The sequence below is a fragment of the Xenia sp. Carnegie-2017 genome, unplaced genomic scaffold, assembly GCF_021976095.1.
Source record: "Xenia sp. Carnegie-2017 unplaced genomic scaffold, XeniaSp_v1 HiC_scaffold_22, whole genome shotgun sequence".
NCBI lineage: Eukaryota > Metazoa > Cnidaria > Anthozoa > Malacalcyonacea > Xeniidae > Xenia > Xenia sp. Carnegie-2017.
Genome location: NW_025813485.1, coordinates 13,888,544 through 13,903,260, shown reverse-complemented (window position 1 = coordinate 13,903,260; position 14,717 = coordinate 13,888,544). Strand labels below are relative to the sequence as shown.

General features: G+C 33.9%; 2 protein-coding genes across 8 annotated transcripts in view; one reads left to right on the top strand and one right to left on the bottom strand.

Moving 5' to 3' along the window:
- Positions 1-1,323: 1,323 nt before the first annotated feature.
- Positions 1,324-11,989, bottom strand: LOC124446076. 7 transcript variants are annotated; one of them, XM_046996867.1, is made up of 17 exons: positions 11,747-11,989; positions 9,963-10,382; positions 9,641-9,702; positions 8,512-8,663; positions 8,213-8,417; positions 7,983-8,049; positions 7,870-7,905; positions 7,684-7,758; positions 6,538-6,645; positions 6,380-6,430; positions 5,517-5,573; positions 3,888-5,246; positions 3,731-3,805; positions 2,967-3,280; positions 2,835-2,886; positions 2,698-2,749; positions 1,324-2,623 (listed from the first exon to the last, which is right to left on the bottom strand). In XM_046996867.1, exons 2-17 carry the CDS (start codon positions 10,021-10,023, stop codon positions 2,482-2,484), a joined length of 2,868 nt encoding a protein of 955 aa, XP_046852823.1. In that variant the 5' UTR covers positions 10,024-10,382; positions 11,747-11,989; the 3' UTR covers positions 1,324-2,481. The 7 variants fall into 7 exon arrangements, with proteins under 7 accessions (XP_046852823.1, XP_046852826.1, XP_046852825.1 ...); XM_046996870.1 differs by having other exon boundaries at positions 9,963-9,988; XM_046996869.1 differs by lacking the exon at positions 11,747-11,989 and having other exon boundaries at positions 9,641-9,777; positions 9,963-10,394.
- A 1,712-nt stretch (positions 11,990-13,701) lies between these two features.
- LOC124446106 (rho GTPase-activating protein 7-like) overlaps positions 13,702-14,717 on the top strand; it is a 28,579-nt gene continuing 27,563 nt past the window's right edge. The window contains exon 1 of the mRNA XM_046996913.1: positions 13,702-13,929. Within this exon, the coding sequence (XP_046852869.1) occupies positions 13,907-13,929 (23 nt within the window). The 5' untranslated portion in view covers positions 13,702-13,906. The remainder of the gene's footprint in view (positions 13,930-14,717) is intronic.

Below are 14,717 nucleotides of genomic sequence, written 5' to 3'. Positions count from 1 at the left end.
TTTTGGTTGCATCTACGGCCATATTTAACGTTTCTACACTACCAACTCGAAATTTAGAAGAAAATAAAGACAAGGTAAGCATAAAAATGAATATCTGCAAGAAAAGAAACAAATGTTTACCTAGGTTTAGCTGCCTGCCTTGAAATATAAGCTTATAGGCTTCAGTATTTTTGTCCTATGAATTAGGTTGAAGGTGTATTCATTGCATGACTGACTGTCTACTGAATAAATGTGATGTCAAAGAATCGTCAGTGCCATAGGTTATGTAAGCCTTCGAGTTATATGATAAAATATTTTCGACAGATGGTGGCAACGTAACAGAATGTTTAAAAATATCAAGTAAACATTGATTTTCTCTCGTAAATTTATAGAGATACAAACGTTCGTGTATGAGATATATGCCATGTAGAAGTGACGCTAACTGCGCATGTCGTTATGTTCGACTTCGTTGTTTCAGCGGGATATGTTTTGAAGATACTAACATCGATCCAATAAAACGTTGGAAAGGCGATAAAAGAGGATAAACAGATCCGCTTTAAAGTCTTGAAAATTATCGATAACTGGAAGTCTGGAACAGAACATTAATGAATCAAGAATGCAATCATAAGCGAAAAATACTACACCACAACTGACAAACCGTACACAACGAACGAGAGAGCATGCTGTACATTGGGTTCCACTTTCGAATGGAACATTTAATTTTTAACTATTCTCATCAAATTTGACGCGAACATCAATTACAATCTACGAATGATTCACAATATCAACGAACCATTTACTACAATGTATTTAAAGTGTACCAACTATCATATTCAATGTACGAAGTTGATATTTTAAGCAAGAGAGTATATTTATATGCACAAATATATTTACAAGAATTATACTGATTGTTTGTACAAGAATTATATTGAGAGCAAATTATCTAACATAAGATCGTTGAGATGTATGAGCGTTTCCATACATCATTTAAACGTTTAATAAAACTTCGGAATCCGATCGTTTATTTTGTCGTTTTTGATAACTTTACAAATGATGGAATGATGGAATATCAAATGATTTGAATAGGAATTTTTATTTAATCCAGTCACTGAAGTTATGCCGAGCATTCACGTAAACCATGAAGACGATAGATGAATAAATATTACAAAAAAAAAACAAAGTAGACGACAAAATACATAGCCAGCAATAATAAATACGTGCTACGAAAAATGAAGTATTAAACATTGACAATCAAAAAGTGTCTTCTGTTTTAATTTTGGATCAGCCAACATTTGCCTTGAATAAAGGGGAGATTCGCATTTCATTATTCATTTTAAGAGCTACTTCACTTTTTCAACTTATTATTCAAACGTTAATAAAACAAAGTCTTTGACATACATGTAACTAAATTACTAGAACAACCATATGTACGTATAGTGAGAGGAAATAAAATTTTTTTCATGACATATTTATCAACATTTTTGATAGGCAGATAACAACAAACTGAGAGAAGTTTCGACGCATTGTTATACAGAGAAATCATCATACTATATACTTTTACATAAGTGTTTTTTTCCAAAATATTAATTGTCTCAATAACAAAAAGGAAAATTTCAAGTATATTCAAGCATTTTGTGCCGGCGACCACATAATTGAGCACAAAAATGACGAATAAATGTAACGTAGAGTACACCTATGTTTTGATGGTAAAAACTCACCGCACAATTTGAACATGAATTTAAGGTGTAGTTGGGTTTGTTCGACAATAATCTCTTAGACGTTTTTTAGCCCTGCTCTTCACGTATATGATGTTGACCTTATGGTATTTTACTTATATAAAGCAAAGATAAGTTGTCTGAGAAGTTTTTTAGCACTGCTCTTCACGTATATGATGGTGACCTTATGGTATTTTACTTATATAAAGCAAAGATAAGTTGTCTGAGAAGTTTTTTAGCACTGCTCTTCACGTATATGATGGTGACCTTATGGTATTTTACTTATATCAAGCAAAGATAAGTTGTCTGAGAAGTTTTTTAGCACTGCTCTTCACGTATATGATGTTGACCATATGGTATTTTACTTATATAAAGCAAAGATAAGTTGTCTGAGAAGTTTTTTAGCACTGCTCTTCACGTATATGATGTTGACCTTATGGTATTTTACTTATATAAAGCAAAGATAAGTTGTCTGAGAAGTTTTTTAGCACTGCTCTTCACGTATATGATGTTGACCTTATGGTATTTTACTTATATCAAGCAAAGATAAGTTGTCTGAGAAGTTTTTTAGCACTGCTCTTCACGTATATGATGTTGACCTTATGGTATTTTACTTATATCAAGCAAAGATAAGTTGTTCTTATTTTCAGTAAAATACCATCACATCTCGATTCACCTCGCTTTCACGACAACAGTGTAAAACAAACGCATAAATCCGGTGTTCTTGGAATGCTTAACACGAGATACGAAACAGCAACAGACACTGATAACGTTCTTTAACCCCACGTTATGAATTGAGTATTTCTTCCATTTCAAGTAAAAGATTATTATCATATTCATCATCTACGTCATCCACAACTGCGTCATCAGGAGGCAGTTCGGCCAAAACTTCTTCGAGATAATTCTCTCCTTCATCTTCGATATCATCACTACAGACAAGGAAAGAAAATGATTATACAGACCATTGTGAAAGTTAAACTTAACGAAACTCGGTAACACTTACAAGTCCAAGAAATCGCCATCAGAGTTATTTTGTGGCTTTGAATTTCTGGTTTCTGTAATAATGTCATAGTTTAACATTCAGAATTAAATTACTTATAAAAACTGAACATAACATTTTCATTTGAAATATGCTTATACCCTGTCTTTTCCAGAGTATTTCTGGTATCGATGGAACTCGAGAATTGGATTCCTAAACAAACAATTTGAAGCGCATAGCACATCTTAGAATTTCACATTCCTTTACGATACACAAATAAAATCAGCTGTTACCTTATCCTCTAAAGCATTGCACGAGACCGTCGATAAAACAGTATCGTTCATATCAATTCTTCGTTCATTCACATCTCCAACTTTTTTCTCTAGTTCCCAGCCCACATCATACGCTTTAGCACACAATGACTTCGAGGTATCAAATTCAACAGATGATTTATTGCCCTGTTTAAGTTCATGTTTACTATCCTTTGACGTAACACATCCAATAAAATTTTTTGCCTTGGACGTATTGCCAGTTTCATCTTTCACAACTTCGTTTGCATTGATAGTATGATTTTGCGCTTCCAAGATCTCCACGCGCTTTACGTTTACTGCAAAGGATAATCGCCGCTGTTTGTGATAATTTACAGAGAAAGAAGACATATTGTAATGGGGTATTATCTAATTGAAATTTACAACTTCAAGGATGAGTTGCATCTTGAAAAAAACTGTCTCACTTATTAGCAGTGGCTAAGTGGACAAAGATGGGCATATCTGGTGAGGCAGATCCGTATGGACCGACTGACTGGAGTGTTGGCTGCTAGCGTAAAAGCCCTTTGATTCTTATTTTGTATATACTTGCAATTTTCAATATATGTAATATGGGCCAGTTGACAGTGGTCAATGAAGTTCCACTACAAAACATCCTTTTTGTACTAACCCGACCTGGCGTAAGCTTTACCACTGTTTTTGAAACCAACATGAAACTGGTTTAAAGATCGCAAATAGTATGAAGAGTAAAGTTTTACATTGTTCTTTCTACCTTTCCACCCACTACTAACCTTTCTCTGATTGCTTTTTTATTTTGATAACTTTTATCGCTCGACCACTTGCGTTCAATGAAGTATATGACTTTCCTAAATAAAGACGATAGTTATCTAAAACAACATGAAGGACAACTCTTCATCTCTAAAGACATAAAAAACACTATATGATTACCCTTCTCGTGTTCTTTTAGTGGTCCGCGGTTCAACTTTATCATTCGTTTAGGCTCATTCTTTGCAATTTTTGGCTCTACGTTGTGTACAACCATTTTTGCTCGTTCTTCGGTTTGACATGTTGATTTTAACTTATCGTCTTCCATAACATGTTTTCCTAACGCTTTTGTACCGGTTGTCGATTGAAACAATGAAACCTGACCATTTTCTTGATCATTCAAAATACTGTCGTCAATGTCAGACTTTTGCTTATCCTTCTCCAAAGGAATAATTGTTTCATTGTTATCTTGTCCTAACTTCATTGGTATTGTACCAAACGGTTTAACTATTGACACATCCGGTTTCTTTATGACACGATTCCTACCTTGAATGTCGTTCATTTGTGCATCAGTCATGCTTTTTAGCAAACTTCTACGTTCAGAGTGACTTTTGTCATCGCTATCATAAATATCTTTGCATAAACTGAATGGATCGTTCTTTGATAAGGAAATACTATCATCTCTTTCTGTGTATACTCCAGTTGTTAACATATCCATAGCGTCTTTTGTTCTAGGATTTAAAACCACCACTTTTCGTGACCGTTTCTTAGCCAACAGTGGTAACGTCATTTCTTTGTTTAAACTTCTGAATTCATTGCTTGTTGAATTAGTAGAAGATATATCAACTTCATTAAGATTAAATTTCTCAGGAGATTGGTCAATGTCGTCATTTAAAACTATCTTATCGATTTTTTGAGTTTTCATAATAGGAACAATTTCAACATCGTCCGCACGTGATTCCAAACTTCTTTTCATAGCCATGTCACGTGAATTAACATCTTTAGAAACTTTCGAAAGCCTTCGTAAAGGCGGTAACGGTCGAACGTTTAAGTTCTCGCTTCCACTAACTAACATTGCGTCAGGTGTTTGCTCATTATTTTGAGAGCTCTTTCCAACAATTATTTTACGAGTGACAAGAGGTTTAAGAGGTGGAAAATGGCTAATCCGCGAATCCGACGACTGCGTTTTCAATATATTTACCGGCTTCACACCACTGTCAAGATCATTGTTCCTCTCGAAAGTGACATTTTCATTAAGGTTATTGGAAATTTCCACACAAGATTTCTTTGTGTCCTCCGAGTTTGGATCCTCTTTCTGCGCGCAGGTCGTTGATATATTTGAACGCTCTTCATTATTTCCTGCATCAGAATTATTTTTTTGGTGTTCGCGTAGTTTTTTCAACGCTTTCTCGCGTAAAATTTCCTCCAACGACTTCACTTTAAATGCAAGATTTACTTCAACAAAACTGTCATCAATACTATCGCTATTTTGATTGATTTCCTCTCCAGATTTTTCATTTTCCCATTTAATATTAACCGAATCTTGGTAAAAATAATGTAAAATACAAATAAGTTCGATAATAGAGGTATCTCGCAAATTAATAGGTGAAAAAAAAACACCTGGAATACAATGCATAAAACACCACCACTTATTTTCTTCGAAACATGGGTCAAAATACAGAGTAAAAATGAACGTCACATAAAAATTGAACACAGATGTCGAGTGAAGTTACCAAAAATAAATGGTCAGCATTTATGCATTTACGTTTATGTAGTCATGCACGAAAGTACTTTATGTAATATTTTACTCACCTTGATGCGATTTCGATAAGCCTTCGTGTTTTTCTTCATGTTTTTGATTTGAATACCCTATATATGATAATTGACAAACATAATTTTTGACCGTGACAGAGGATATGAAACTGTAAAGGCAAAAGAAAGCATGTAATGATTGACAAAATACTGCAGTCTTGCTGGCGACTTTGTCATTAAAGCAGGCCAAATTTTTGTAAAGTAAGTTATCACACGAACGTTTCAAAAACTCCACGCACGAAATATCAACATGCAAGAGATCAAAGATTTTCATAACACAACATAAGGAAGAATCTTGTAGCAAGAGATCAAAGATTTTCATAACACAACATAAGGAAGAATCTTGTAGCAAGAGATCAAAGATTTTCATAACACAACATAAGGAAGAATCTTGTAGCAAGAGATCAAAGATTTTCATAACACAACATAAGGAAGAATCTTGTAGCAAGAGATCAAAGATTTTCATAACACAACATAAGGAAGAATCTTGTAGCAAGAGATCAAAGATTTTCATAACACAACATAAGGAAGAATCTTGTAGCAAGAGATCAAAGATTTTCATAACACAACATAAGGAAGAATCTTGTAGCAAGAGATCAAAGATTTTCATAACACAACATAAGGAAGAATCTTGTAGCAAGAGATCAAAGATTTTCATAACACAACATAAGGAAGAATCTTGTAGCAAGAGATCAAAGATTTTCATAACACAACATAAGGAAGAATCTTGTAGCAAGAGATCAAAGATTTTCATAACACAACATAAGGAAGAATCTTGTAAAAAAGAAAAGTTATTAATAGGACTCAATTTGTAAAACCTGCACAGACAATGAAATGGCAATATTTACATAAAATGTAAATACCTTTCTCATTTTTACTTTTTTTCCCTTTCCTTCTCTTTTTAACGTTTGAATCTTTAAAGGAAATCGATACTTAGATCACTTATGATAAAATGAAAATATAATAAATTTTTAGGTCTGCTCATGACAAGAATAGAAATAATTTACTTTTTAAATGATACCTTCATGTGAAGATTGCTTCCTTATCTCACGGCGTTTTGAATGTCTGTTATATTTTATATTTCTTATCCCTTCATACTTTTTCACAGTACGTTTATAAGAATTCTTTGCTACAAAACAAAATCGTGTTCTCAAGATATGTATTATCAGCAAACACATTTAAAGGATGAAAGTGCCGCATTAACACACAAATGTACTACCAGCAAAGACTTACAAATAAGACGAAAGTTCCCTGTAAGTACCCGAATGTACTACCAGCAAAAACATACAAATATGACGCAAGTTCCCTGTAAATACCCGAATGTACTACCAGCAAAGACATACAAATAAGAAGCAAGTTCCCTGTAAATACCCGAATGTACTACCAGCAAAGACATACAAATATGACGCAAGTTCCCCGTAAATACCCAAATTTACTACCAGCAAAGACTAGCTACAAATGACGCAAGTTCCCCATCAACACCCAATTGTACTACCACCAAAGAAACAGCTACAAATGACGCAAGTTCCCCATTAACACCCAATTGTACTACCACCAAAGAAATAGCTACAAATGACGCAAGTTCCCCATTAACACCCATTTGTACTACCACCAAAGAAACAGCTACAAATGACGCAAGTTCCCCATTAACACCCAATTGTACTACCACCAAAGAAACAGCTACAAATGACGCAAGTTCCCCATTAACACCCATTTGTACTACCACCAAAGAAACAGATACAAATGACGCAAGTTCCCATTAACACCCAATTGTACTACCACCAAAGAAATAGCTACAAATGACGCAAGTTCCCCACTAACACCAAATTGTACTACCACCTAAGAAATAGTTACAAATGACGCAAGTTCCCCATTAACACCCAATTGTACTACCACCAAAGAAACAGCTACAAATGACACAAGTTCCCATTAACACCCATTGTACTACTAGCATAAACTTTCAAGTGATGCAAATTCCTACAACACTTAAGCAACGAAAGTTCTGATTCCATGCCCACCCAGATATGAAAACAACTAAAACGTCGAAATTCATGCATCTAGATTGGAATATGTTTGATCAAATTCACAAAACGGAAAAAGGAAAGGAATCGACTAAACTTCTAATCGTCAAATATCACGTAAAAAACGCAAATAAATGTAGTTTCACCTGACACACGTAACATTTTCTTTTTTAACGCCTGATCACGGGAATTAGAATCTATCTTTAATGGAGGCAGTCCAGCTACACAAATAAAAAAACGGCTCAATCTTACATTTCAAAAATTACAAAGGAACCATACGAAGATGAAGATTTTGATTAAGTTAAACACGTGTAAAAGTAAAATGATCTTACGCAAAGGTAATGGATATAAAGGTGCAGGAAGCAAACCTAGAAAGATTAAAAGATCAAATAATTACAAAATCATCTCAATACACTGACAATTACAAAAAAGATAGACAATTTACCATCCCCTAAGTTTAATCTTTCAGCATTATCTGCATTCATTTCAGTCTTTCCTGCCTCATTTTGCACCTACAATTAAACAAATGATCTTGTAATAACCGTCAAGGTGGTTAGTATTCTTAGGACAGTTTCACAGTAGTGAAAATTGTGGTGAACCGCAAGATGATATACAACAGATCGTCACCTAAACAGTTTATATATGGCTATTAACGATGAAGACCACCTTTCTTACTTTGTAAAAATTGTGTTGGGAAAGAGAAAAGTTGCTTTGCGTAGCAGGATCCATATTGTCGGGACGAAATTGATTTGATTGAAGTATATGAAAGGATGAATTAGTCATCTGTCCCGATCGTAGATCAACTTGACCAGGAAATCGATTGTACCGAGGATTTTGTAATCGAGGGAGTCCAGCTCTAGGATTATTACCCAAGTTATTTCTAAACGAAACAAAAAGACAGCTGACACTTCTGCGACAACTGTAATTAGTATACATTTTCACAACAAAGTCAGAAGTTAGACTTGTATAATTACCCGAATAAATTATGAATTACAGGAATTCTTGGTTGAAATATCTGAGGTATGCCCGGGGGATTGGTAAGCAACGGCCGTGGTTTGGTATGAACGAAAGGACAACTGATGTTCAAGCATCCGGTCGGTTGGTTCTCGTAAAAACATTGAGATATCTTTGGCAACACCAGAAATGAATAATGTAAACGTTAATTGAGCTAACGTGATTCACGACTTTTATGGACAAATTTTCTTAAATAAATGAATGCTAAAGCAATGTCCTGGACTAAATTAATTTTGAATGAGATTTCTCACCATATATCACACTAATAAGACAGCAAATATCACCCATACATATCGCTCAGAGTTAACAAATCATGGTGTCGGATTACGGATTAAATTGGATCACAAATTTACGATACATTTCTCAAAGTCTGGGGTTTGGCAACAATTTCAAAAATAAACTTAAACCGAGAAATTTATAAATTAAATATACTCCGATATACGAATGGCGGAAACGACAACGTCTTAGACCAAAAACCATGACCAGCCGACAATTTAAAGAAGTATAATATAAAACAAATTCCGAAGAAACAAGACATCTTGAGATTGCAAAATATGAATCATTCGAAAATTTACAGTTTACTTCTCGTCTTGTTTTGATTCATATTTTGCAATCTCAAGATGTCTTGTTTCTTCGGAATTTGTTTTATATTATACGACAACGTCTTGTTGTGCAAGACTCAAATTTCCACACATCAGAAATGGGATTTCCAACGGCCAAAGATTCATGACGATAAGGGCCATCAGTCTGTTTATTAGGAGACAAGGTTTCATCACCCCATGCATATGACACATAAATGCATGTAATTATCGACAATTGTGGGATTTTCTATCCGAGTTAGGTAGTAACAAACAAAGTCATTCGTTAAACAGACAGACAACACGAGACAAAAAGAAGTACAAACGTTTTTGCTAAACAACGACATTCTCATCATGAAAACTCTTCATTTGGAAAAATTGGAGAATTTTGGGTATTCGACAAAAAACTTGTCCAAAACTTTTTCGTTCGATCGAGTCATTCAGACTGAGATGTAACACAAAGAGATTAATGAATAAAATATGATACAAATAACATAATACGAGCACTTACTTTAGTGCATGACGCGTTGTAGTAAAACCAGCCGTCATTCTTTGACGTCATCATGAATCCTTCTTGACGGGATAAGATAAAGAAACAGCACACAATGTGTTAGAGAAGTGAGAACAAACATCCATTGGTTTATCACACTGAGAAGATAATGAAATACAGTCAAAAAAAGTTTGGATGTGTTGCAAAAAAGTAAAAAATGTTTATTTTAAGGTTACATAAACGATGGTGGGTTCAAGACCTTGACAAAAAGTACTCACAATTAAAAAAAAACTTTGAAATTAGCTGGTTAGAAAGAAATAATCATTAAAAGGTGATTCTATACCTTGCAATTCTGTCAAAACCTCAAATCTGTCAACAAATTCACAGATTAAGCAATACAGCATAACAATTTTTCCTTCTCTAGGAACAGCTTTGTCAAATGAACGTCAATGTCAATAAGCAAGCAACAGACTAATCGTTCCACAAAGAACAAATGTTGGTTGTAAATGACAGGATCTCACTTGAACCATACGTCCAAATAACTCATTCAGTCCAGTTAACTCAATACAGTTAACATAATTAAATGTTCCAGTTCAGTTGAAACGAACTGTTAAATTGTTCTTCAACATAAATGATTTCTTCATTGATGCTTGCTTTAAACAATAACTAATTCCTAGTTTGAGGATTCTTGAAGTATTAATTTATGCCAAGCCAAATTTGCTGAATTTTATGAAGCCAAGAAGGCCATTAACACAATCATGCTCTAAAATAACCACTACAATAATATACAATATAAAAATAAAATACATTTAACTTAAAGCAAATGTCCTCTAATTACGTATGACATTACTTTCTCTTTTGGGCAATTCTCTTAAAATAAAGCCTGTGTGATGAAAGTTCAAAACTACTTGTATAACATGTCGTTATATGTTAATATGTCTATCTCAGTATAAATTAGGATTAGTGGGTGTAGAGTTTCATGTATGTTTCATTTTACTATGTTATCTTAAAGCTTTTTGTATTTCTGTGATGGAATGTGAATGACTATAACAGATGTTTTTCATAATGTTAACTGACAAGCAAATAAAATATCCAGTACTTCATGAAATGAAAACTATTGCCTCCTATGTTGAAAGCAAGTAATAAGAAAAAAATTACAGTGTTAATGTTGGTAACAACTGTAACGAGAGGATTGCCCTTAAAAATAAAGTATTCTGACATGGTAATAGACCACACATGTACAGCATTGTAGAGCATTGTCTTATGTTGTCACATAAAACAAGTTACTTTCACACAAAATCAGTCAAAAAAAGGTTTAATAAGTCTGACAATGGCTATACTTATAATATTTTATTCATCCAGAAGAAGCATTGAGGATTGTATAAACTTATGGATACTGGTAGCTATAAATGAACAGATTTTTGAAAAAAATTTGTTGCAAAATATTACTTGATGCTTTGCTTTTAACCACGGGCAGCTTTATGATGATTTAAAAAACAAAGAATGCAAAGCAGAAAGGAGATTTTTAAAATACAGCCAGCAGGTGAAATGCTTCTTATGGTGAATAATTCTTTAAATATAGTATAAGAAGGCAAAACAAAAAAAGCTATCTATGTGTTATGCAAAGCACAATTATGTTAAACTAACACATTATCATCAGCTCAAAAATATTTGCATATAATCTTTATATTAAACAAAACAGTGGTAAAAACTAGAAAAAGTGTAATAATAATAATAAAAACAACAAATATGGAAATATTGAGAAATCTAAAACAAATCTAAGTGTGAAATTTTAAAGGAGCCTACATTTAGGTGTGAACTGACACTCATCTAAGATATTGGACCATGATGCATAAAAATTAAATTGAACTTTGCTGTAAATGATAAAAATCTTTGCAGATACAAAACACTGTAGCAAACCAAACATTGAAAAAGATCATTAACTTATATCAAACTATGCTGGCGATAGAAACTTCAACAAAGATGATAAAGGAGCACTATCTTATAGAAACTATAAAACCTGGATATTAAGAGCGTAATACAGCTGAAACGATGTATTATTGACAAAGAATTAGAAGAAAAATGTTCAATAGTAAAAAATGGTACTATGGAAGAACCATCACAAACCTACAAAGACAACGAGCACTTGATATTTGATACACGAGGAAGTGAAGAAGAAACTGATTCGACAACTCTTCAGCTTTCACCAGAAGTCTTTATATGCTCGTTAAGATTCCTCCCTAGTTTAACGTATAAATACCAAAAGTACTCTTTCAGCTATGGACGATCATTTCTTCTTTCGCAAAAAAACTTCAGAAGAACTTGCACGAGAACGGAGAAATCTCACAATTAAAACCAAACGAACATCGTTGAAGCTCAAACTATTTCTAACTGCGCATGAGCAGTTGAGTACACACCACTGACAGCACGACTGACATCACCAATGACGACACCAATATTCAATGTTATCATATATGATATAAGGGATGGAGAGGCACAATACACCTCAGAACTAAGAAAATATTTGTAAGAAATATGCTGTGGTGTTGGAAATTATGAAAGGAAAGAAAGCATGGCCTTTTTTATACATTCAACGTTAATGTTTAACGACTCTCTCTACTGTAACTTTGATAAGAGCTATCAGTTTGGGGGGGGGGGCGTCAGTAAATATTTTCCCTGCCTCACAACCAAATACCAGACTTCCTTCAAATAACACGTCATAATTTCTTGCTCCTGTATTTTTCGTACAAACAAAATTTTCCAAACTTTTGATTTTATTCTTTAAAGTGTGTCGAGGGAGGCAGAGATAGTGTTTCTGCTTCATGTTTTCTGTTACAACACGTAAGAACACAACGGTTTGGAATTTTTCATTTTTGCAGGCTTTTTGCGGGATGTTTGCTTTGATAAAGTAGCTCACACAATAGAATTGACTTACATAAAAGTAGGACGAGTTTCTATTGTGACGTCAATTTTATAATTCGCACCAGTCTCACTTGCGCGGTTTTCTGATTTTTTATTTCACAGAAATCAATGTTTAGACGATTACAGCGCAAAAACTATAACTACAATTTAAATTTTGTTTTACAACTTAATAATTTATTTTAACCATAGATTCCAAAAATGTAAATTCCTATTTTCTGACATTGGCACTTCAAGGAATAAAGGTTCTCTTGTTTGTATGTTTTATGTCACCTCATCTCACCTCAGTGATCTCAATTCATTTCAAAATTTCTTCTCTTCGAATGACTCAAGTGTTCTTGGTCAAAGTCCATGATATTGTCGTTTTCTATACGTCTACCTTTTACAGTTTACTGTGCAAAATATTGTGTTTCATCCTTTTAACTTGATATCAGAAGATGATGGAAATTCACAGTTTTATCTTGTGTTTTTTCTTTGAGATATTCGAAAAGAAGTATTTCGAACTTTGGTTGACTAGCCAGAGTTCCTCAAACGCGCCAACGAAAAAAATATGAAAAATGAGCTCACTTTTTTACGTAAGTTTAGTGCAGATAAACACCTGAACTAAGAATGTTAACATATTGATAAAATATCCTCAGGGAAAACAATCAGATCAACCAAAAATCTGTAATTTAGTGACCAACTGTTAAAGTATTCGCTCTCTCTCGCGTGTGGCTCTACTGTAAAAATATTCACGTTTTTTTTCAAAATCAAACATTTGGTGTGAAAACAAGATGACAAGGTGTATCTTGTGTGTCAATATCGTTCTTAAGAATAACAACAGACGTTCGAAGTTACGTTTGGAATGTTTTCGTTCTTCTGTTGATTGTTCTAATTGTCAGTTCGAATAATTTACAAAATGCGAAATAAGTTCGCTTGACGACGTACGACATTGACATCTGTCCTTTTTTTTTGCTAAATTGTACAAAAAGCGTTGCTCAATCAATGCATTAGTGTTTGATTAGCTGCGCAACAGTGTAACAAGAAACAGTAATGGACCTTTTGAGTTGCGCTTGTCGGATGTTTCAATTTTATGTTAATTTCTCGCACATATTGCCTCATAAGGAAAACAGATTAAATTCGTAGTTAATTATACAAGAAGGTAAAATGAATCGCGTGTATACATGCTGATAAGCCTTCCACAACAAACGATAGCTTCTATTACTACTTTGCGGGTTTTACTGTGCGATTTGCCGTCTCGACCACGTATGTCTCATAACCTTGTTGAAACTGGAATGGTCAGTTTTCAACCATGACCAAAAATTTCATGCCTACCTGGTTGGACTGACGTAACCATGTAAGAATTGAAGATATATTATCCACAATTTAATGTTCCTGTACTCTATCTTAAGGTAAAACTATTCCCAGCACATTTTTTCTGTTTTCTCCACAAGCATCAATTACCATAAACAATTTATGTCCACTCATCACAACGACGAACGTTCATCACAAGATTCACATTAAACTCGAATGAGCATTTCACTCATTTTGAATATTCTCCGTAATCTTTTATATTACCCATTCCGTGCACGTTATTGCGATCATTACACACTTAAAAAAAGTGATGCACTTCAGATTGAAGATTACGATCCAATTAGAACGTATAGAAACATACGATGCACGTGTATGTCCGTATATTTTCTTTATTGAATAGATTTAACATCAAAAATGCGCACAGTCTTAGTAATAGAAAGGTGCTAATTCAGCCGGGAATTCGGTCATCATTTGAAAGTGATCTATGAGTCAATGTTCGAAATTTCAAAAATGCTTTTACCAAATGCACAGGTTGGCTAACCTAATGTGGAAATGTGAGAAATTCCGCATTCAAACTTTGATGGCATGAGCGCAACATTTTCATTAGGGCATGCTTGCTTAATCATCAAGATGATAAGTGTTCAAATTGTGCGCGTTTTGTTCGCAAGTTTGAGAATGTGGCATCGATTATTGGTATAAAATATGTTCTGATACTCAAAAGCGCACGTTGTAATTTTCTCCATACATAGCTGTACTCGAATGATCCTTTCAAATTCAGTAGTAAACATATGCAAGCCAGCCTAAAGAGTACTAAGCCGATTAACGCTATCTTTGCTTGTAGACGGCTCAAATAACTTCGACTTACGGTCAATGTACATGTGAAGCA